The sequence below is a fragment of the Plectropomus leopardus genome, chromosome 6 (genome assembly GCF_026936395.1).
Source record: "Plectropomus leopardus strain MGB_pleo_1.0 chromosome 6, ASM2693639v1, whole genome shotgun sequence".
Lineage (NCBI taxonomy): Eukaryota > Metazoa > Chordata > Actinopteri > Perciformes > Serranidae > Plectropomus > Plectropomus leopardus.
Genome location: NC_142181.1, coordinates 22,737,038 through 22,760,535, shown reverse-complemented (window position 1 = coordinate 22,760,535; position 23,498 = coordinate 22,737,038). Strand labels below are relative to the sequence as shown.

At 40.2% G+C, this 23,498-nt stretch overlaps 2 protein-coding genes across 2 annotated transcripts in view; both read left to right on the top strand.

The window, feature by feature from the left end:
- Window positions 1–317: 317 nt before the first annotated feature.
- Window positions 318–14,106, top strand: LOC121943439 (putative G protein-coupled receptor 149). Its single transcript, XM_088079010.1, has 5 exons — window positions 318–1,657; window positions 3,487–3,667; window positions 3,793–4,295; window positions 9,428–9,571; window positions 11,582–14,106. Exons 1-5 carry the CDS (start codon window positions 689–691, stop codon window positions 12,092–12,094), a joined length of 2,310 nt encoding a protein of 769 aa, XP_087935136.1. The 5' UTR covers window positions 318–688; the 3' UTR covers window positions 12,095–14,106.
- A 4,293-nt stretch (window positions 14,107–18,399) lies between these two features.
- The window catches only part of dhx36 (DEAH (Asp-Glu-Ala-His) box polypeptide 36), a 31,548-nt gene continuing 26,449 nt past the window's right edge, over window positions 18,400–23,498 (top strand). Inside the window, exons 1-7 of the mRNA XM_088079009.1 lie at window positions 18,400–18,955; window positions 20,309–20,466; window positions 20,632–20,745; window positions 20,895–21,105; window positions 21,777–21,815; window positions 22,645–22,815; window positions 23,022–23,101. Of these exons, the coding sequence (XP_087935135.1) occupies window positions 18,716–18,955; window positions 20,309–20,466; window positions 20,632–20,745; window positions 20,895–21,105; window positions 21,777–21,815; window positions 22,645–22,815; window positions 23,022–23,101 (1,013 nt within the window). The 5' untranslated portion in view covers window positions 18,400–18,715. The remainder of the gene's footprint in view (window positions 18,956–20,308; window positions 20,467–20,631; window positions 20,746–20,894; window positions 21,106–21,776; window positions 21,816–22,644; window positions 22,816–23,021; window positions 23,102–23,498) is intronic.

Sequence of the window (23,498 nt, the reverse complement as noted above, 5' to 3'; positions counted from 1 at the left end):
AATACTGGCTCACGTAGACATGTATGTCTGTGTAGATGGTTAGTTTGGTCTCCAAATGGGATTAACCACAAAGTGATGGGCCTTTTATTCACAAATACAAAGCTGCATTGGCATGACAGAGTCGATTAAAGGTCCTTTTTGCTCATGTATTCAGTTGTGGTTAAATGTCCCTCACTGGGAGGGAGAGGCGGGGGGAGACAGTGGAAGAACTAGGCGAGGGGTGTTAGTGTAAGGCATGACCTGAGGAGGGGGTCGAGCCAAGCCAAAAATGAAAACGCAGCCTGACGCATCGGACCAATTCAACAGAGACAAGTTAGTAGTAAACAGCATTTGGCCCAACCCCAAATGACTACCGTGAGAGGAAACGATGATGACGACAGCGCGTAATCGGCAGCTGGAAACGAGAGGTGCCCTGGTTGCGCGGTTTGAACGCTGACCACAAGTGCCTGCCAGCACTGTACCCGGAGACTCCACATCCAAGGCACCGGAAAGCTTTGATAACGCGTGCGTTCCCAGCTGGATTGTAGCAGGATGTTGCCCAATTTTTCTCTCATTATCTCTATTGTGTAATATTTTTTAGAGATGCGAGGTTGTGCTCACATCTTTGCAACGCGGTAAACTTTAAGATAATGAGTCCGATTTGAGTAATTTAAAGTGCCCAAACAGAACGAGAAGTTTATCGCTGAAAATGTCCACGACGCACCTAAGCTACCCGGCGCCCAACCAGAGCTACCTTTCCACGGCCACCTACGAGAAGACAGACCCCTCGGAGGTGGAGAAGCAAATCCGCCTGCTGCTTTTCGGCTTGTGCGTAATTATCGCAGCTGCTACCTTTGTCGGAGGTGTGTATTCGCTGCTCTCTCTGCTCCGGATGAGGAGAAAAACCTCCCTGTGTCTCATCGTGGCTTCCATGTCTGTGGACGACCTCCTCAGTGTGGTCCCTCTCTCCCTGTTCATGCTCCTACAGTGGGAGATAGATGGAGGTGGAGGGTCGGGCAGCCTGTGCACTTTATCCGGACTTCTGTACGTGTTCCAGGGTGTTTCTAGCAATATGAAGGCTTGCCTTATAGCAGCCTACACTTTTTATGTCACCAAGAGATTTGGAGTGCTTCAATCTGTCCGCCGGCCACTCAAAGTGATGTGGGCCATCGCCGGTGTGTGGGCGGTCAGCCTTGCCGTGAGTGTGTTACCTTTGTGCGGATGGGGCAGCTTTACGCCAGCCTCTCTCGGGTGTTTCCCGGAGAGCGACGGCTTTTACATCGTGCTGCTTTTCTCTTTATATTCCATGTGTTTCTGCGGGTTGTTATTTTTCTTTATCCCCCTCACCTACCAGCTGCTGTGCTCCAGAGAGCCTCAGAGGACTTTACTGTACCCCAGCTACCTGGAGATGGCGAGGGGACTGAGCGGCTCCGCGCCCCTCTGTGATCTTCCGTCCTTTTCCCGGGACATCCTCAACAAAAGTTTCGGTGTCTACAACGAGCTGAGTCCAAGTTCCTGCGGGACGGAGCTCAGGGACAAAGACGACAGCGGTCTGTCCCCTGTGTCTGTCAGCGGGCAGAGGACAGCTGCTGTGGGGGACACACCAGCTGTGTTTGCACAAAAGCGCTTCTCCATGATCCTGGCGGTGGTTCGAGTTATTTTATGGATGCCAATGATGGTAAGCAGTGCGATGAAAGCAAACAGCAGTTGAGGCCAAAGGCAACTGCATAACAACTTAAATAATGTCCTGTCAAATCATGTAGGCTTCAAATTATATATATATTTTTTATTTCTTACTAAACATCTAGCAGCTGTGTACTTCATGTGTACATGTTTCCAGATTTTTAAGTGTTATTTAATTGGAAAGGTTTGCTCCCTTTGGCACAGACTGCAGAAAATTAATGAAACTACAATCCAAACAAGTGGAATAGTTTCATTATAATTGAATAACTTCTCCAATGTTGCAAGAAACATAATTTTCCAAGGCTGAATCTTTAAATAAAATCACTTTTACTTGAACCTATGCTCAAGTTAAATTCACCCATCTTTTTCTGGGTTACTTTTGGCAATTTAAGTTCTTCATGTGGAAGATGAGCAGAACTAAGTTCTTTGGGTTAGCCAATAATATACAATCTACCCAAAAGAATAATGAAGGAGTTAGCTGTTTAAGAGCAAGATGTCAAACAAGCACACGTGCATTTGTCTCCCCCAATAAAAGCATGAAAGTAGCTGAGGACTTTTAATTTGACAAAATTAAAGCCATTTACACCATAAACTGATGCAGAATGGCACAGATTGGTGCACAGAATGCAGGAAATCAAGTGTTTGATGTTAAAAAATGTCTACCACAGGATCCCCAAACCCTACATTTCAATGTTGACATAAAACCTTAAGCACCAAATGTGCTTAAAAGCCAAATAAAAGTTTTGTATGGGCCTATAATGTAACACAAGACTGCCAAACACTTTAATACCAAACAAATCCGCAATTTAGTCTATGCATCTGTATGAGCTGTATGAGTGTATAATGTTGACCTATGTGACAAAATGTGGTAAATGTGGTGTATTATTCTATTAAAATTCTTCCCCATGATGAAAAAAAGATTAAATAATTCCTTCTTTTCGTTGGAGACCCATTGAAAAACCTTGAATGTCCCCGAGACAATTTTCATAACACAATTTTAGTCAGTTCATAATAATCTCTTATCTTTAAAAGTTCTGATAGCATTTAGATACTTTCGCCAATGTCCCAGTAGATTATCATTTTCGAAAGGCCTTGAGAACAGTATTTGGCAGGTTTTAGTCAACACCTAAAGGGCAGCATTTGTTGGGTTGCATTGTGAAATGCCTTACATGATTGCCACACAGTGAGTGCCACTGTTCCAACATTTGTTCTTGTTCAAACAGAAAAATAAAAAGAATTTTAGGTGATAAATGCTGTGCAGCCAGCAGACAATGATGGGCAAACAGAATTGGCATGCCAAACCTGCAACACTGAGAATGAGTGAAAGCAGTGGATATGACAAAAAAAAAAATCACAGAAGAGAAATACAAAAAAAATACAACTTAACAAGACATTCTGTTCCTTCTGTATCAACAAATAAGTCTAAATGCATCTTATTATTTATCTTTAGATACATATTGTTTATTATATACCATTTCCAGAGAGCTGTAGAGTTCAATTTCAGCACAGTGCTGAACCTGTTGCTGGGCCACAATGCCTGAGTCGTATAAATACAGTCACTTTCCAGTAAATTATAGAAATAGTTACAATTATTTTCAATTTAGTCACCCAGAAAAATGTACAACAGGGCACTCCTTTCATATATTCTATGCAAAGGCCTGTTTGGAAAAAGAAAAGAAAATGAAAAGCAAAACAGCACGTTTTGGGTGAAGGATCTGTGTAATTTATTTCTATTCATGTGATTTCCTACCCAGTCCTCCTCATGCATATTGAATCGCCGGTGACTCCTCAGTGAATTAATTTCTCCTTTCCCTTCATTCACAGACTTTGGTGCTGGTGCGCCATGCAGTGAATGCACGCAGCTCATCCCTGGAGACTCTGAGCTTCTTTCTCACCCTGCTTGCCCCCGCAGTCACTCCATTATTTGTGCTATCTGAGCGCTGGATCCACATGCCATGTGGCTGCTTCATTAACTGCAAACGGGATCCAACACAGGAGCCCTCAGGTAAACCATGAGCTTACAGAAATGTACCAACATCAAGTGTCTTGTCTACATAATGAACACTTTGTGATGTCGAGCAAAGGGTACTAAAGGTGTAATCAAATGATCCCCAATTACTTTTTCCATAGTACTGAAAAGAAGATTTGAGTTCAATCTTTCCTTCCAACAAGGCTGCGGAGTCTACAAGTTGTCACATGCCACCATGTCTCAAAACAGTCCACCCCTTGAGAAGCCAGCCTATCACAGCCTCTTCAACTGTGACTTCCCTAATACCCGGCTTGATGCACTAGAAAGTGGAGGGCTTCCCAGACTGGGGCACGATTTTGATTTCAGCACCACCTGCCCAGTGGACAGCTCCTCTCATGCAGACCTCCTGTTGGAAGCCGTAGCCGGTGGAGGAGAGGCACTGGCTGATTGTCCTTCACTGCCTCACGAGAACCACGGAGACGATGATGACTTCCGCTGCATCCCCTCTCTGCCCTCTCACCACCGGGAGCAGGATCACAATCTCCCTGACACGTCGTCTGTGTTTGAGGGCCCAGAGAGGAGGCTGTCGCACGAAGAGTGTCGGAAAATTGAGCTGACGGACTGGGAGTGGTGCAGGAGTAAATCAGAGAGAACACCCAGACAGGTACACCACTCACCAGAGTCTTCAGTTTATTAGTCTGGTGTTGAACCATTAAATTAACTCATTTGTATCTGTCATTCTGCGGTTTATGGATGGCATTAATTGATTTTACACACCCACACTCTATTGCTCTCCTAAACTAGTCAAACAACTGCTGCATTAGCATGCAACATATGGCAATGCACCTGAGAGATGGTCATTTATGTGTGATTAATGTCCCAAGACCATATTGCATGGGTTTTCAGTCTCCCTTTCTGTTTACACTTTCTCAAAGGGAAATTAAATGTCTTATTACAGTGCACCTGTACAGAGACACACAGCTGTTGGAACAAGATGCAGTCTTTGCATAAGAAGGCTTTAGCGAAGTGTGTCTCTGTCTAAATGCCTGTCTGACTTTCTGTTTGCTGCTCTGTATCTCTTGGAAGTTGTTTTCTTTTCTTTTTTTTCTTTTTTTCTGCATCTCTGAATATGCCTTTTTATAATCAAGCTGACAGAGTCGAGGCTGCGCATGTTATTTGGATAAAGTGGTTAAAATCCTGTCTCCCTTAGACTCTCTCCTCTCCTCTGCCTTATCTCTGCATATCTTTGTTTGTGCTAAGCATCAATGATTCTGACTAATAGAGCAATTGATCGAGATACTATCAGCGGCGCACCATTTCAGTTACAAATGTCAGCCTGTCTTTCAAAACCAAATGTTCATTCATTAGTGCTCCCCTCTAAAATCAGACCAGCTCTCAAGGCTCAGCTCAATTCATTGATTTAGGCCTTGCAGTTTTTGGAATTGAAAGTGCAATGTTTATAGTTTCAGAGCATTATTCACAAGATTTATCCACTGAAGGTTAGTGCATGTTTTTTTCTGCAAAGCTGTGATTTTGTATGAATTTGGATGAAACTTTAAAGACAATCAATTTTTCAATCATATTTTAGCTGAAGTTCAGTTAAACACATCCTCTATATCTATTCGTATGTACAGTGCAGTGCTGTCTCTCTGCTAAGACCCAAAGTCGTGCTCATGAATGTATAATTTTCTCAGTCATTAAATAGTTGCTCTATCCAGAAAATACAAAAAAGCTTACTAAATGTAAACAATGCAGCTCAAAACAGTTTGCTGCATGCCCATGAATCATCGTTGACTAATCCATTTTTAATCCATTTCTTTCTTTCTTGTTGACATCTTGTGCTCTTGTAATACCAGCAGCTTAATTCTCTATGAGCTTTGTTGGACCCAGTTGAATTGTTAAACAAGGACAAAACACTAAAGCCTTGATGATTAATGTATCCTGGCATTGTAGATACCAGACACAGATGAGAGACCAGCTTCACTCTGTTCCAGAGAAACGGCAGAGCAGCCACTGGCAATACCTTTGAAACCAACAGCATAGTAATCATGACTTTTAGAGCAATGACTCTATGGGCTTGCTTTTAAGCTAACTGGGACGTGAGCAGATGTGGAAACACATATTCACATATGTGCAGTGAACACACACACACACAAACACATGCACATACTTTATCTCTGTCTCTGCTCCTTGCTGTCTCTGCTCTACTTATAAATCTGAAATGTTTTGGTTTGAAAATCACCAGAGGGTGGAAAATCCATGGAGCATGCATCTACAGTTTGGCTTTGGCACTCACTTTGCATCAGGTATAAGTCTGAGATGTTCACTGCCAATGTGAGTGTGTGTGTGTGTGTGTGTGTGTGTGTGTGTGTGTGTGTGTGTGTGTGTGTGTGTGTGTGTGTGTGTTTGCATGTCCTACTTCCCAGTTTCTTAGTGACAAACTCTGGATATCGTACTCCCTTAGGCCTTATTTATTGATTGGGGCCAGTATATAGAAGTGCAGTATACAGTATATATGCACTGCATATACAGTGAAGACAAAAAAATAACAAAATTAAGCTACACAGATCCAGCAACCTTCCCGTTGACCAAACACAGTCATAAAAGACAAAAAAGTATCACATAGACATATACCTACAAATATATATACTGTATGAAGCCCTCGCGCAAAGGCAAACGGCTGCTGAAAGCCAACACTAAACGGATTGGGATTTATCGCTTCCTGGTTGTGTTTTGTTCCTTGTTAGCTGGGTAGATGTCATTACCCAGCGTCTGTCCTCCTTACTGTCAGTCCCTCTGGCCCTCAGCATCCACGGCGAGAGGTGGAATTAGAGCTTAAAGACATATTTACCCTCTCTGTGACTTTATGCTCTCTGCTAGCAAGCAGAGAGCTGGGGGCGCATTCACAAGCTCTCTCCCAGAGGGGAAACAGAGATCTGATGTGCATTCAGATGCAGGGAGCTGAAATTCGTTTGCCCTTCTGAGAACACATCCAAAACTGTAAATAAATGTTGCTCTTGCCAAGAGGCTACATGAGGTAGAATGAAAAAAAAAGATTTGAAATGGATAGGAAAATTGCAAAATAACACAACAAGAAGCAGGTATATGCCAGGATCTGTAGGTGCCAATAACAGATACCTGACAGTAATACTTAACTAGGTGGTATATATTCATACTTTATTCATGTGGCACAAAAAGAGCCCACAGCCATTGCTTTAGCTCAGTGACAATGTAGTAAAGCACAGGGGTGCTTTAAAGTACATGCTAAATTTAGCATGCTAACATGCTGATGTTTTGCAGTTACAATGTTTACCCATCATCATTTTTGACCAATGTGTTAGCAAGTTAACCTTTCGTAATTAGCACTAAACACAAAGTCCAGCTAAGGCAGGTGAGAATGTTGTTGGTTTTGCATATTTTGGGTCACAAATTTCAATTTCGACTGGATGATGTTGCGAGTTGAAAAAGGGATCATAAACATTATTAAAAGTCATCCTGAGGGGAACATGACTGTCCATACCAAATTGCACTCATATCATTATGTCCAGTGCTTGTTGAGACATTTAAATCTTAACAACAAATGTTACCACTTAAGTGGCATTAGATAAAGAGTGACGATCAGCAAAGTAATCACAGTCTTAGAAATAGGGATTCCATACGGGTGCTTCCTGAAGGGCTCAGGTTTTACCCAGAACCTTTTTTTCTGAAGAACCCTTTGATAATGAAAGGGCTTCAGGGGTTTCTTGTAAGACTAAGTCCTCACCCTAAAATATTCAAATGTTTTCCCATGTTTCAAATTGTATTTTTAATGTAGGTATATCTGGAATCTCCAAAGTCAATTCATTTTACTTGTGTTTTGCCATAATTGATATCTTCCCCCCAACCCTACTGCACCATTTACACAGTGAGGGATGTTGTAGTAGTATTGATTTCAAGAAATCTCTACCCCCTAAAAACATGATTGTGAACCATAAGTGTTGAGGATAACACCAGACTGCATTGGCCACAGTCCTAAGATTACTAGATGTCATTCCCTTGTACCAAACTAATTTGTTAATCCAAAACTAAGATTAGTGGGAGAAAGGTCAATGGGTTCTAAGTCCACATATTAGAGTCCCCCTGGGTGGGCTTCATAGTAAAAACACTGGAATATAGAAGGGTTCTTCTTAGAAGCCCCTAATGTTCCCCCACTTGGGTGATTTTCTGTAGAACCTCTCACATGTGGTTCTGGGTGGAACCTTCACAAATGGAACTAGGTGTAACCCTTTATGTTGGTTTCCAGGTAGAACTCTCTGAAAGTTTTACAGGTTGAACCTTTATAAAAGGGTACCTGGAACCATATAGGGTTCTCAGAAGGACAAGGAGAAGAGCCTTGTATGGTCCTAGTTAGCACCTTTATTTCTAAGAGTGTAGGACCTCAAATTTCTGTATGAAATCCTCTGGGTACCATGAATGTCCATTTCCAAAATGAAAATCCATTAAGTGGTTATTAACACATCACCAAACCACAGAAGCGTCAACATTATGACGGTGCTAGAGGAGAAGTCAGGGAATCCCACTGATCCATCCTTTGGGGACCATGAATAGAAATTTCATAGCGATCAGTTACAAAGTTATTGAGATATTTCTGTCTGGCCCAAACTGCTAATTTCCGACCATCTTTAGAGCCGAGCTGATACAGCACACTATATATATATATATATATATATATATATATATATATAAAATAATCTAGAAAACTGCAACATTACATAAAACAAGTAAGTCATATAAACATGTCCAGTACACAAACACACACATGCACACACACACACACACACACACACACACACACATCTATCAATGCACCTCCCACATTGATGGTTTCTGAGCATTATTTGATTTGCTTGACAATGTGTTTTCTGCTCAATGTGGCAGTCTCTCTCTCCCCCTCTGTGTCTCTGCCCATTAACAATGACGCAAAGACAATGACAGGAAAATGGACAGAGTCAGGGAGGAGAAGAGATTGACATCCGCTTTGTTTCTATTGTGCATCACAGTCACAATCAGATCATTAAATTGAACTAATCTAAATAATTTAGAGAGCTTAATGAGACCTGCCACCATCTCCCCACACGAACTGCACGATGCTTTTCCCTCCCCCTGCCAGCAAGATGCATTTTCTCAAACATGTCATGTTGACAGAGGCTCACTTTGATGTACTGTGTGGTGAATTAATCTCTCTGAAACAATATGAAAATATGATTGGAAAATATGAAATATGATTAAAAATTTGAATGATATAAATGTGCCCTGTAATTGAGAAATTATGGCAAAGTAATAAGCAATGTCTGAAAAAAATGATTAATGCCTTATACATTGAAATTGTATCATTTAGATTAAATTAGCTCATAAAAAATTCTAATGGAGGCTAAATAGCTTCTTTTTGCTGTGAGTCTAAAAGGTCTCTGGTGCTTGGCAACCTGATTTTCCCTTTACCAGCAGAGCGCTGCTGACAGGTCTCTTACCTGTAAGACTCATTAACTTGCAGGATAGAAATGGTTGGTCAATACATTCATCTCTTGCCCTTGACATCATAGACACGATCTAAGCTCAATTAGGCTGAGTAAAACAAAGAACAAGATGCATTAGGAGCTTGCACACTTTAAACTTTTCGTCAATAACATGATGAGAAGCCAAGATGCAATTTAGTAAGATGCATGGTATTATTTTTAAGTAATGAGACCAAGTTAATTTATGAATAATGATGTGCAGCATAGCAGTTGACAGAACTTTACTTTGTTCTTTTCTTTGCAGAGGTCCTCAGGTGGTCTGTCCATACCCCTTTGCGCCTTTCAGGGCACCGTATCTCTGCAAGCCCCAACAGGCAAGACTCTCTCTCTTTCTACCTATGAGGTCAGCAGTGATGGACTCAAAATCTCCCCCAACAATGCCAAGAAGGTAATAGCTCTCAGCACAGTCTCTTGAAAAAGTTTGAAGGTTGAATTCCTAATTTTACGCAATTCATTAAAGGAATTGGTCAACTTTTCAGCAAGTAGGGTTATGTTTTCTTGTTGAGAGTTAAAAGATTGTTAACTAACTCATGTCTGTGCATCCAGTATGCATGAAGCAGGAGCCAGGAGAAACTTTGGTATGTTTTTAATCTGCACCCCATTTTGTCATTTTTGTGTCTGAATAACTGATAGAGACAACATTTTTTTAAACTGATCCAGCATTGAGAGACACTTTTGCAGTGTTGAAACTGGCTTGGGGGGTGCAGAGGAATGGTGTGGATTGAGAGGTGGCATGATTGGATGAATGGGCATGTATTAGCCCCCCCACTCCCAGGCGTGTCCATTTTTGAGACTTTTTTCACATTTTTAGCTATTCTTTAAGTGTCTAAAAACATTACAAAAAGACCCTAGACAAAATAAACTGTTTTCATTTACCTTTCATGGGCTCAGATCTGTTTGTTAGTATGTGTAACAAAGTCTCTTTTAAGATGAACTCTCGTTCTGACATTTCATGGACTTCTCCACATTGTTGAAATCAGCTAAATATTCAGGTATTACATTAAAAATGTTTGAGATAACAATAAGCTATGCTTTCTGTACTCCCAACACAACAAACTCTTTCCGGCACTCCTTTATTTAACTCTCACTAAGGTTTCCACCATTGTTTTTCCTTCAATGAGTCACCTCTTGTGAGATTTCACTTCGCTTTAAGTGAGAGTTGGTCACAATAACAAACAGATGAGTGGAAGGTTAAGAAAAAAAATTTAAATTCTCTGTAGGGTCTTTTTTTCCATAATGTTATCAGACACATTAACCAACAATCTGAGCCTATCATTGTTTAAAAAAAACAAAAAAACAAGCACTTTCAATGAACGTAAATTGGTGCACAACAGTATCCCTTAGAGATTACATTGCAGCCTGTTTCGCCTCTGCAGCTCTCTTAATTCTTCACTCCACAAACTGAAGACACTTCATGGATTAGATATGAAATAAGATCAATTAAAAAAAAAAAAACTTTAATAATCCCACAGAGGGGGAATTTGTCTTTGAGAGACTCAAGCAAGTCAGGTCGCCTACAATATAGCAGTTAGAAATATCATGACCATGATGACTAAGGATCTTCACCAACATCTCAATATTTGACCAGTCACCCAGACACAAAAACACTGTAAAATAGGGTCCAGGTTGTATCCAGGTTGTAAATACTGGAAGCAGGAGGAAACAGACAGCCAGGCTTAATCCAGAACCAAAAACTAAAGACAAGTTTGTGATTTAACAGGGAGTTGCGTGCTGTAGAGTTGAAGAGGTGGATTTTTGAGCTTTGAATAGACTCAGACCAGCTGTTTCCCTCTGCCTCCATTCTTTTTGCTAAACTAAACTAATCTCCCCTGACTCTAGCTTACGTAACACACAGCTATATCAGTCATCAAACTCCCAGCAAAAGAAAGTAAATAAGCTTTTTGCCCGAACTCAAATCTTTCAGCAACCATCTTCATTCTCAACATTGTCAATAGCAAGTCATTTACAGGTGTTGGAAATATCTTATTGGTATCTGGTGCAACATCTTCCTTTTCTTATGTTGCTTTCAGATGCCTTTCACAAATATTTAAACCTTTTAACCCCGAAACAAATTGTTTTGTTTTGGTTTTTTTTGTTTTTGTTTTTAAAAAGCTAGGGGGAAAAAACAACCCATATTTTTTAAAGAAATCAAGCCAGTTTGCTAAGTTGTTTGATATAAAACATAATGTAAAATAAGACATACACTATGTAATGTACACTGAATTCCAGGACAAAATATGATAGGACATGAATGATCCCTGTGTTGAGACTGGGTTTATTGATTAAGAAAATATTTAATTTTCAGAAAAAACTGAAAAAAATGTTGGCCGAATACTGTTGAAGTATGAATGACTGAATGACTTGAATTATGAATTATAAATCTCCCTCTGCTTCGAAGGTGGAGGTATATCGCTCCAAATCAGTCGGCCATGAGCCCAGTGCAGATGACCCTGCATCAGGAGGCCAGACTGGAGACGTGAACGTCAGTAACGTAGGGATGGGTATGGAGATTGGAATGGGGATGGGTATCGGAGCTGGTGTTGGGGACACCAACGTCAAGATCCACCTCGAGGTCCTGGAGATCTGCGACAATGAGGAGGCCATGGACAGCGTCTCCATCATCTCCAACATCAGCCAGTCCTCCACCCACGCCCGCTCGCCATCGCTGCGTTACTCACGACGGGAGAACCGCTTTGTCTCCTGCGACCTGGGTGAGACGGCTTCCTACTCCTTGCTCATCCCCAGCAGCGGCAACCCGGAGGCGGAGACCATCAATATCACTATACCTGACACTGTGGAGGCTCACCGGCAGAACAGCCGCCGGCAGACGCAGGAGAGCTCAGGGTATCAGGAGGAGATCCAGCTGCTCAATGAGGTCTACAGGAAGCAAGCAGGGGAGAGAGAGGAGTGACATTCAGGATAACAAGAAGGTGTCTCTCAGGAGGAGAGCGACTCTGACAGCAAAGGATGAAAGACAAATTTCCTAATCTTTCCACATTTACTTCTTTCTGATCACTGCTCTAATAGAACTGACAGATGACCCAAATAGAAACTTAGCTTAAGACTGCCATAATAGTGTTTGCTTACTCTTATACTTCCTTATCAGATAGCATCACAAGAGCACATGCACCACCTGTCTGTAGAGTACATAGAGATAAATTAGGAAAAGAGATGGTTATGAATTGGGGTAAATAAGGAAGGAAAAGGTAGGAGAGAAAGCAGAGCATCTGCAAGACCTTCACCATATGGCAATCTGTCACGTATCTAAAATAGATTCAGCAGGCGACAAATTCACTTAGACATGGAAAAGGAGGGGCTAAGGTCTCTGTCACATGTCTGATATGAAGCTGTTCTTGCAGACTACGTCACCGGTGACTCAGCCATGAAGGGAGGGGTCACCTGACCCATGTGTCTGACTCATCCAAGTGTGTGCCGTGCATTTTTGTGTGTGAGAAGTAGCCTTGTCCGTAAGGATGAGGGTGTGAGAGTAATGGTTTGTGATGTCAGCTACCAGAAGTATTCATGTTTCTTTTACACAAATGTATTTATTCTGCATATATTTCTTTTAATTGTGATGTGTTATTAATGTGCGTCCAGGTGCAAGGTCCATCATATTTACACAATTGATGTTGCTACAGTCAAATGAGAGAGAGAGAGAGAGAGAGAGAGAGAGAGAGCACTATCCATGCTGAAAATAGGAGGAGAGAGAGACAAGGCTTAGATTGAAGGGATAGTTATGCAGAGCAGTTTCCTGCCTCGTGCACATTTAGTGCAATTTAAATGAGTGACAGTGTGCATATTTTACTACAGCAGGCAGCATATGAATGTACATTTCAGAGCCACTTTGGGGCTGCCTGCTCAGTTCACTGCCCATCCAATCAGTGAGCCACCAGGGCCTCTCACTTTCTATCAAATACATGCATATATTCAGGATTGGAATCACATTTTCATAGATCGTATTTCAGTACTGTTTTTGAACAGTTTTATAAACTGTGAACATCTTTCAGAGGCATATATTCTCTTTCACATTATATCCATTACTTATATGCACATTTATGTGTACATTTGTGTATATACAAATGCAGTACAGTAATATAGTTTTGTTTTGTTTTTTGTTTTGTTTTTTGTTTTGTTTTTTGTTTTGTTTTTTGTTTTGTTTTTTGTTTTTTTTTCCAAAAAAGGTATTTCCGATCAACTTTATATATTTATTTAAGTTGTTTTATGATGGTGTCCTTTTTCTTTCAGCCATTTGGTTTTCTGATTTGTAGTGCAACGTCGGCACTTGTGGACTTCATTTGCAGGCTTTCGAATTGTCCTTTAGTCAGTCCACTTCATCAGCCGCGGCATGTTCCATCCTCCTGGAGAATACTGTCATTAAAGATTCATACCAGAAAATTGCCTCCAACCGGATTGCAATGCATTTCTATTTCCAGAGCTCGCAGGCAAAATGTTAAAGAAAATAATATACAGGCATATGAATCATAATGAGTGTAACATTGTATTCAGTGTCAACCATTTCAGCTGTTAATGGTGCCAGAGGTTTTCCGCTTAGCACAGCATCTGCTGTGCAGCAGCAGAGTGGAAGAGATTCGATCATCTGCTTATTCTCACTTTTAAACAGGTTCAGATTCTGGTCAAGCATTCTCATAAACCATTGTGATCAATAAACTTGCCATGTTTGGTAGAAATTGTACATTAGCTGTAAGTGTTTGTTTGACACGATAGACATCCGGACTGACTCGGTACTACATAAACTACTCAAATAGGACTCTGTTACAGAATAAAAGAAAATAAAGTGCAATAATCAACTACTTAAAGAGACTGACCTAGATAGTTAGCTTTCGCCACTGGTTGTTGTATCCCAAGGATAACAGTAATGTGAGTAATCCACAACAGCTGTATATTGAAGTTTATATACAGATAGTATATACAGATACTATATATACACATATAGTGAATATACAGTATGTATTAAAGCAGAGAATTTGAGAAAGGGGCATATGGCAGCAAAAAAAAAAAACAAAAAAAACTTAGATATTACAGGCCTTGGCCAGTAGCTATTCATGATGTCTTATCATTTCTCTCTGATGCAAGGTCTTTCACCTCCCACTCACAACCTCTGATTATGCTGAGGCAAAAAGGTGGAGGTAAGCCTGCATCAAAATGGAGCATCAGTAGCCCTGCATGAGACCTCCGGTTAAACACATTCACTATCAATGAATAGCATATATTATTGCAAGAGTAAGCCAGAAGATAAAGAAAATACAATGTCACAACATGATGCTTTTCATCTGAGGTTTTTTTATCTTGGTTAAATGATTCATTAGGGTCAGAGATCATTTGTATGCATCACAGGTAGCCCTGAGGGTATGGAAACAAGGTGTGCGGAAGCACATCCACAGCAGAGGAGTAGGGGGAGGGGACCCAGCATATGAAATAGTCCCTTCTTCCTCGCATCCTTTTGATTTCACAACTGCTCCACTACTCAAAAGGTTCTGTTGAATTTTTCACCCACAACACACTTTTAGCATGTTTTTTTTAAATACTTTCTGCCTCTTGTTTGGCACTGTTTTTCTGCTTTTCATACTCTCTGAATCTGGCTCATTTTCAATCCCTCGCTGTTTCCTTCAGAGCCGCCAGCTGAGATATTGATTTTGCTGGCATATTTCAAAATAATGACGCAGATGAAAGTATTGGCAGCTGGGGCAAAATCCTGTGTGTCACTCCTCATTCAAACAAAGTTTAGCTGATCATAGTTAATTTGTTTTTGTTTTTTTAAAGTGCTCAAAGACAAAACGATATGTCTGTCAAGCCTGAATATTGAACTAAAAGAAAAAAAAAAAGAGCTAGATATGGACTTATTATGTGATACAGCAGATGAAAACAAAATACATATTGAAGCACAAATTTTACATTTCATGTGGAAATTATCTTCTTCCATTGTGGTTGTCAGTGTGGGCAGCTGGATTCCCTTAATTACAAAATGGTTGATGAAACCATGAATGTTGACACGCTGCACACATTTTTGTTTCACAGTTCATGAAATGAAATGCTTCACATCCCCGAATGTATCATTTCTATGATGGCGACAGAACCGGGGGGCGTGTGAAGAGAAAAGAGAACCCTGATTTAAAAGTGGTGATGCATGATATTTCATGACAGCGACAGCTCGAGGGTGGGATGTAGTCTGCAACCTCTAATGGGCAGCATGCACAAACCCCATGACTGACACTCACACCTTTCATGCCTCTTTCTATGCTACCCTTTCTTTTGTCTCTCTTTATCTAAAACAAGAGAATATTGAGTACAATCCAATAAGATTTAGCTGACAGTGTGAACACAAAAGAAGAAAACAGTCAATGAAGGGTGAAGAACAGTGTAATTTCTAACAGACAAAAATTCAGAAATAGGAAATAGAGACCAACTTACAATGGGATCACTCCAGCGATAATTATGTATTATCTTCTGTCAGGATCAAAAAGTGGAAGGGCAATTACCCTTCCCTGCTTCCTGTGCCTTGGTTCAGACCACACCCATCTTAATCTTTATTTTAACCTCAACTGTTTATTTGCACAGACATATACATGTATGCAGACAGACATATACCTGTCAAAATATTCAAAATGGCTCATGCGGTATGTAGCAACATGTGCATTTGTCTGCTTAAAAAAAAAAAATGAAAGATGCAGAGAACATTTATTTTGACAAGATCAAATACATTTACACTATAAATTAATCCAGAAAATTCAGAGGGATTAAAAAAATCACCAGAATGCAGGAAAAGGCATGTTTGATACTCAGAATGTTCTGATGGAGGACTCTCATTTTATATCCCTCCATGGTACTGTGATACCTCCAGACAGCATTTGAATAAAATGCTTTAAAATGCTTTTTTTTTAAATAAAATGAGACACCCATTTAATTAGTCAATGCTATCTCATTGGAGGGGAACTCAAATACTAACTAATAAAAATGAAAAAAAAAAGTGGTTACATGCATCACAGGGGTTCATTTTGCTTCCTTTTCCAGCAAATATGCATGTCACACAGCGCCACATTTTCTTTCATAAATATATATATGCATTTTTCACCCATTTCGTACAGATAATCACCTACAAAAAGTCTGAGAGACCTTTACTGGTAAGTATAGAAGTACTTTCAAAAGCTTTACATGACATATCAACAAATATTGACGCAACATTGTACCAGTGGAATCGCACAAGACCATATCACGCATGCTAGGTTGGAATACAAGTATATTTTATTTGTAAGGGAAAGAGTTAGAATAATCCAAATGTATTTGCCATGAACAACATTTTGGAGTGCATCTATAAGAAGATGTAATTCACAGTCTCACGGATCAAGACATGAAAAAGAAAGGAAGGGGCACTTTTAAGGAAGAAGTCCATTTATAATGGTTCTCAGGGCTGTGAAGTGGCATGATAATCGTGCAGTCACTCTCCTCTCTACCCTCGCCTCAGCAAATCCAACAACCACTGCGATGAAATGGGACAAAAAAAAAAACAACAAAAAAGAAGACAACCATCCAGGTGAAATGACCAAGCATTGTCACTATTTACAATAAAGGGATGGGAGGGGTTGATCTACTGGATTCACTCGTCGCCCTCTACAGAGAAAAGATTCGATCAAAACAGTGGTATCACTGAGTGGTCTTACACATGCTTAACCTGGCTGTCGTTGAGGCCTGTTTCCTCTACCAGAGAGACAGCAGAGACTGTGGCATCCCCACAAAGGATGTGTGCAGTCTTGCAAAATTCAAAGCTGAAGTTGCAGGATGTCTGTGCATGGAGAGGAAGTCCTTTGGGAGAAGCAGAGACTATTACAGTACATTGGGGAGGAACAGCCTGAAAACTGACAATAAACCCCTTTAGAACCATGGCCATCAACAATGGTTTGCCTTGATTAGACAGGTCACTGGCCTGTTTGGGTTGAAAGAAAAGGGCGATGCAAATAAGTGTTTAAAATGTGCCACCTATCTGTGTTTTTCTGTTGAGAGGTATTGCTTCCTCAACATTATTAAGCAGTGAGGTGCGTATGAGTGAGAAAGGAGATTTTGTGCGTATGGCTTGTGTACATGCTGGTCCTTCTCTGTGTATGTGGTTTTGATATGATGACCTTGGTATATTTGTGTTTAACGATGATACAATGCTGCCTAGAGAGCAAAAATTGGATCTGAGATGTTACTTTTTTTAAAATTAAAAATGTAATATGTGATGCATTAATAACCGGATAAATCTGTTTGGTCAAGCGTTTGAGTCTCGGTCATGGCTAGTAAATGAAATAGAATCTGTTACCTGCTAGATGTGTCACATTGACTGTTTTAATTTTGTCATGTTGTCTTTATCAATGCAAGCTTTATTAAAAATTCAGCTTCACATGAATTAATTGATTTCCTCAATGGTTATGTTATTAATTCAATGAAAAGCCTCAGCCTCTCTGCATGTGAAGTAAATGCTTTGAACCTGCTGATATGATCACCACAATCCCCCAAATACAGCAGAACCATGCAGTCAACAGCAGTCATGGTAGATCTTTTTCACTTGGCTGTAACCTTTAAGGCCCGGATAAAAGGTCAAGAGGATGAGCTGGTTACAGCAGATACACTGATAGCACACACTGTCTCTGTCTACACATATAGGTTATTCCCTGTGTGGATTTTTAGAATTAGAGTTAATGAAAAATAAAGAATAAAAAATAGAAATTACATATAGAGTTTTTAAATTTATTTATTTATTTAAAGATATTTATTTATTTATTTTACAGTTTCTGGCTACAATAAATGATTAAACCTTTCAAAGACACCATGCTTGTTTGGAAGGCATGTTTTTAAGTAATGATAAAGATATTACGACTACTACTAGACTACTACTACTACTGCTTCTACTACTGCTACTACTACTACTACTACTACTAATAATAATAATAATAACAACAACAACAACAACAACAACAACAACAATGCATATTTTAATGTGCCTTTCTAAGCACTCAATGACGTCTTGCCACACACAGTAAAAAAACAACAAAAAAAAAAACAAGCAGTAATGTATTCCTCGATCATAACGTTAAACAATTCAGTATCGTAGTGGTTTTCAAGCACATTAGTTAATCAATCAGCTGTAATTAATTCCAGGGAAGCGAGTCCGTGGAGAGGAAGAGCGAACAACCAATCACAGAGCGTTACGTCAATACAGTGCAGCGGGAAATTGTGACGTAAATTCTGTGCGACAAGCCGTAGGGACGGCAACATCAGCTAAATGTAGCTGCAGTGTAAGTTAACTAGTGCCCAAACATTTAAATTATCACTTTCGCTAACAAGAAACTAACCGTCGGTAGCAACATAAGTGTAGCTTCGTATGTTTAACTTCAGTTTTTTGGCCCATTAGCCCGTCCAACATATCTAAGCGACGCCTAGTAGCGTTAGCATTAGCAAGTAGCTGACGGTACCTAACGACATTCTGACGGGATTCTAACAGTTTTTGGTGTCGTCGCTGTTTGTTTGTGACCGCGGTATGAGTTATGGATACGGCGGTGGAGGAGGGAGAAGAGGCAGAAGAGGAGGCCGCGGGAACAGAGATGGGAGCAGGGAGAGGTGGGACAGAGGATGTTCGAGAGGACACAGTTCCGACTTTGACCAGGACCAAGGAGGAGGACAGCGGGACCGTCCTCCTCCACATCTGAAGGGACGAGAGATTGGTCTGTGGTACGCGAGATACGGAGCCGTGAGGAGGAAGCAGGCTGACCGGAGATCGGTACGATTTGTGTTTGTTTTTTTGCACGTCGTGTTGAGCAGGGCAGTCTGTTAGAAACAGAGATCGGAACCAGGGTTGGAAATTAATCTTTTTGTCCTTTAAGACTCCAAAATCTACCAGCCATTCACTAGATTACAAGCATTTGACTGTTGCTAATTTCTAACCCTAGTCAGCGTAGCTGATTAGTTGAATATACTTTTGATGAGTTTTTGGCTAATGGATTGGTATACTGTAAACAAAAAGAGATGGGTATACCCTGTGAACCTGCTTATACTCTCCACTGCACCACTGCTGATCAGAACCTCTAGCAAAGATAGGAGAGACACTGAAGTTACAAAGAAGCTGAGAGTGCCTTCCTCACAGTTATTAACCTCTTCCTAAAAAAACAACAACAATTCCATCCAGTGCAGTTTAACTGTAAAGTGTGGGGCATACTCTGATTTATGTGGAAAATAGTTTAGAGCACAGATTACATTGCATGTACAGGAATGTGCACGCTGATCAATGTTATCAGCATTTTTTCCACATGCACGCGCACACACACACACACACACACACACACATATGTATATGATGTTTTCATTCCAAAAGTGGCCCATCCCCATGATAACATACTGGGAAAACTTGCATTTGTTTATTGCATTTAGTGGATTTTTTTTGGGGCATCCAAAGTCTGAGGGTGACAAAAGCAAACATTAGTTTACTTTAGCTGTTGTCTATGTATTACAGAAGTTGAAATAGAAGTTGCATCAATAAATCGATCATTGCCTTTACTACCTTTGCACAGTTGTGCAACGGAATTAAGTGTCTCCAGTGGTACATATTATTGCATAATATAAAAAAAATAAATATGTATAAAATAGGTTTTTTAAGCAAAGTATGTAGGATAAGATTTCGCCGGTAGTCATAAAAATAATTCACATATTTAAGATATATTGCAGATATACAGGATAATCTGTCTAGATGTTATTGCACATACCATATAGCTTGGATTTTTACATTTTACTTCTTTATGGCACTTAGGTAAAAACTTTTAAGGAATCTGGAAGTGTGACCCTTTAGGGATCTGTAGCGCTTTCCAAAGAGCAGCAGGGTGTAAAGGTGATGACCTGGTTGAGATGATATAGTCCTAAAAGAGCAAGCAGTCCTTCAGATTTCACTAAAATGCAATAATCACGAAACAGTTTGTATCACTGTTACATGGATTTCACAGTTTCAGAGGGATTCAGTGGGTTTTTTCAAGTGAAATTTGGTAGAACACTAATAACATAGCTTTAAGCACATGATGTCTCATTTGATTAGGCTAACTGCAAGGTGATGGCTGAACTTTTCCCTTTCCATATCTGTGTGCAGCGGGCGGTGGTCCAGATGGATGAGGCCAGAGAGCAGCACATTACCAAACTGCTGAACTCTGTCCAAAATGATCAGCCTGGTGCAGGGAGAGACGGCAGGGATGCAAGAGCCTCTACGTCTGACAGCTGGCGGACAGCGCACAAAAGCAGTGGTCATTGGTAAGAACAGCTTGCATAGCTTTTCTGCTTCCGACTTGCACTGTGTAATTTCAAGCTAACACTAAAGAAAATGGGAAAGCCAGATGAGATCAATGTGCCTGGAGTGTCAGTTATGCTTTCAGCTTCGGCTGCTAACACAAATCTGATTCTAATTTGTGCGTACAGTTACTTTGATGGGGATGCGCCTGAAGAGGATAAACTGAAGACTGAGTTCAAATCTGAGGAAGAAGAAGAAGAAGTTTCTCCAGGCCAGATGAAAGCATCCCAGACATCACAGCGGTAACTTTGCAAACAAATTAGACGCATTGCTCCCAAAATATGTTTTAATATTTGATATTTCATAGTGTCCTGTGCCACAATTTCAGAACAACCAGTGTTGTCAGGGGATTTCCCTATATTTTAGATTTTAATACACATTTTTTGTTTAGTAACTTCTCTCAGGCAGTCGTTAAGGATGAGCCTCCAGACGCATGGGATGACGAAGAGGAGCAGGAAAAGGAGGAGAAAGAGAAACTGAGGAGGAATGACAAGGACTTGGAGTTCTTATTTCAGGAAGTAGTCAGAGACAGTTCACTGGATGACCGCTTAAAGAGAGATCTGCAGAGCAAGAAGTCAGATCCGAAGTACAACGAAATGCTGGTGAGTAAAATGAACAGTATCACGTGTCAATCATACAACAGTAAATTTTAAGCCATCTTAACTACTTAAATGCGCCTGATGACTTTTGTAGGTCATTTCTCTGACTATGGTGTTGAGTGCATTGCTTTTATTATTTGTCTACAAATGTCAAAGTGTTAATGCATTTAGACAGTTTTGTTGATTTGGTTCTTTTTAAAAAGTTGCAAGGTGATTCCTCTGAAGGGGACTGGGTTACCCCAGCAGTGAAGTCGTAAGAGTATTAGTAATGCAACATAAGGATAACTGAAGATGTTGATGAGCAATACATGCCAGTTGGTTTGCAAGGATTTGTTGCTGTGCTGGCTGCTCTGAGATTTTCAAGTCAACAGATGTTTATGATTAATGATCCGAATAGGTGAATACATGACCCAATCCAGAACAAGGCTAGACAATATGGTGAATGAATATCTCATTGATCACAGGGATATTGTTGTAATATTCCCTATAAATGCAAAATCATGTTCATTGTTTTATGATCATACCTTATATATCATATATGTAAGTGAATTACACAAAATCTGTCACTATCTGTAGAAACTGTACCCAATATGTTGTAAAGAAGGAACATATGCTCTTCTTTTTATTGTTTGTATTAAGTGTTTACAGAGGTTTGCTATTTTTTTTGTCTTCAGAAATTCAGGGAAAAACTACCATCTTATGGGAAAAAAGAGGTAAGTTTTTTTTTTTTAAACAATATTTTATTGAGTTTTTGAAACAAACAGACAACAAAAACATACAAGACAGCATCTGGATGAGCACATCATAGATCATATTAAATAGAAAAAAACAAAAACAAAACAGTAGCACCACCAACAACATTAAATATATATATATATATATTACAGCCCTATATGGAACAGCAAATGGACATTTCATAGGGCTTAGAAATGTCACCTAGATTGGGAATACAGCACCAAGGCAGGGCGACAGGAAACCCAGAAGGGAGCATTAGGCGTAAAGAGGGGTACTGGAGTGTCGCCAGTCCTCATTGCAGTGACCCCTACGTATTAAGTCTGCTGTGCAGTCTGGGAGATGGTTTAAAAAAGGCGCCCACAACTCATCAAAGACCCTCTCATTTCCCTTCAAAACTGAACTTAAGCGCTCCATCGGGGAGACTTTGAAGATTTCTCCATACCACTGGTTAACTGTTGGAGGTCTGGGCTTAATCCATTGGAGTAGAATGCATCTCCTTGCTCATAGAAGAAGTTTGTTTAATAGTTTTTGCTGGACATTTGTCAAAGGGGACCCTTCACCTGAGATACCCAACAGAAACAAACCAGGATTTACTTGTAGTTTTGTTTATTTTTGTTTCATTGTTAAATTTTTTTAACACATAAGCAAATAATCGTCTTATTATTATTAATAAAACCATTTCCTCTGAAACACAATTTTAGATTTCTAAAGTTGAAATCTTGTTACCGGCATCCTTTGCCATCACCCTGTTTGTACTCCTTATGTCATAATCCCTCCTCTCACCTGCTTCCATCTTTCTGTCCTCAGGAGCTGGTGGAGCTGATCAACTCGAACCGTGTCCTGGTGGTGAGGGGGGAAACAGGGTGTGGAAAGACCACCCAGGTCACCCAGTTCATTCTAGATGACTACATCAATAGAGGCGTGGGCTCGATGTGTCGTGTGGTCTGCACGCAGCCGCGCCGCATCAGTGCCATCTCGGTATGTACGCTCTTCTTTTTTCAAGTGTAGTTGTGTTGGCTTGTATGCTCTTGTATGCTGCTGTATGTGTACTGAGGGCAGCCGTGGTTGCTTTTGTGTATGGTATGGTGTTTTTGCACTGTATATGCAATTTCCTGCATTTGTCGTATAAATGAGGTAGCTGATTGTGTTTGGAAATTACTTTGTATGTGTGTGTTTCCTCTCAGGTAGCAGAGCGTGTAGCAGCAGAGAGGGCAGAAAGTGTTGGAAATGGAAATTCTTGTGGTTACCAAATCCGCCTGCAGAGGTAAGGAAGTCTGGTCAAACATTTGTTGCATAAAGTGAAGTACTCTGATAGTGAAGGGAGAGTCACTATTGTTTTGGTTGCTGATAAACTCTTTTTGGTAGAATGCTCCTCTCAGGCAGTGCTATATGGCTAAACCGGTGTAATCATAGATAATAGTGGTGTGAGAAAATATTGAAACACTTGAGTTTCGTAATGTTATGTTTTGTTATACTGTATCGATTCTAAAAAAAAAAATGTCATTTGTTATTTAATAATTTAATAAAATGCAAAGATTATTGGCAGTGTCTCATTTACTTTTGTGTTTAAGACTTTAACCACTAGATCCCTCCATGTTGTAACCCATTTGACTCTTCCATGCCAACGTAACAAGCCTATAAATCACTGTTAACTCTGTTAG

Bases quoted from the DNA above. Each gene is read 5' to 3' on its own strand.
- LOC121943439 (XM_088079010.1), top strand. From the start codon at position 689: ATGTCCACGACGCACCTAAGCTACCCGGCGCCCAACCAGAGCTACCTT. The intron at 1,658-3,486 runs GTAAGCAGTGCG...CTTCATTCACAG, and splicing joins TTTTATGGATGCCAATGATG to ACTTTGGTGCTGGTGCGCCA. The intron at 4,296-9,427 runs GTACACCACTCA...TTTTCTTTGCAG, and splicing joins CAGAGAGAACACCCAGACAG to AGGTCCTCAGGTGGTCTGTC.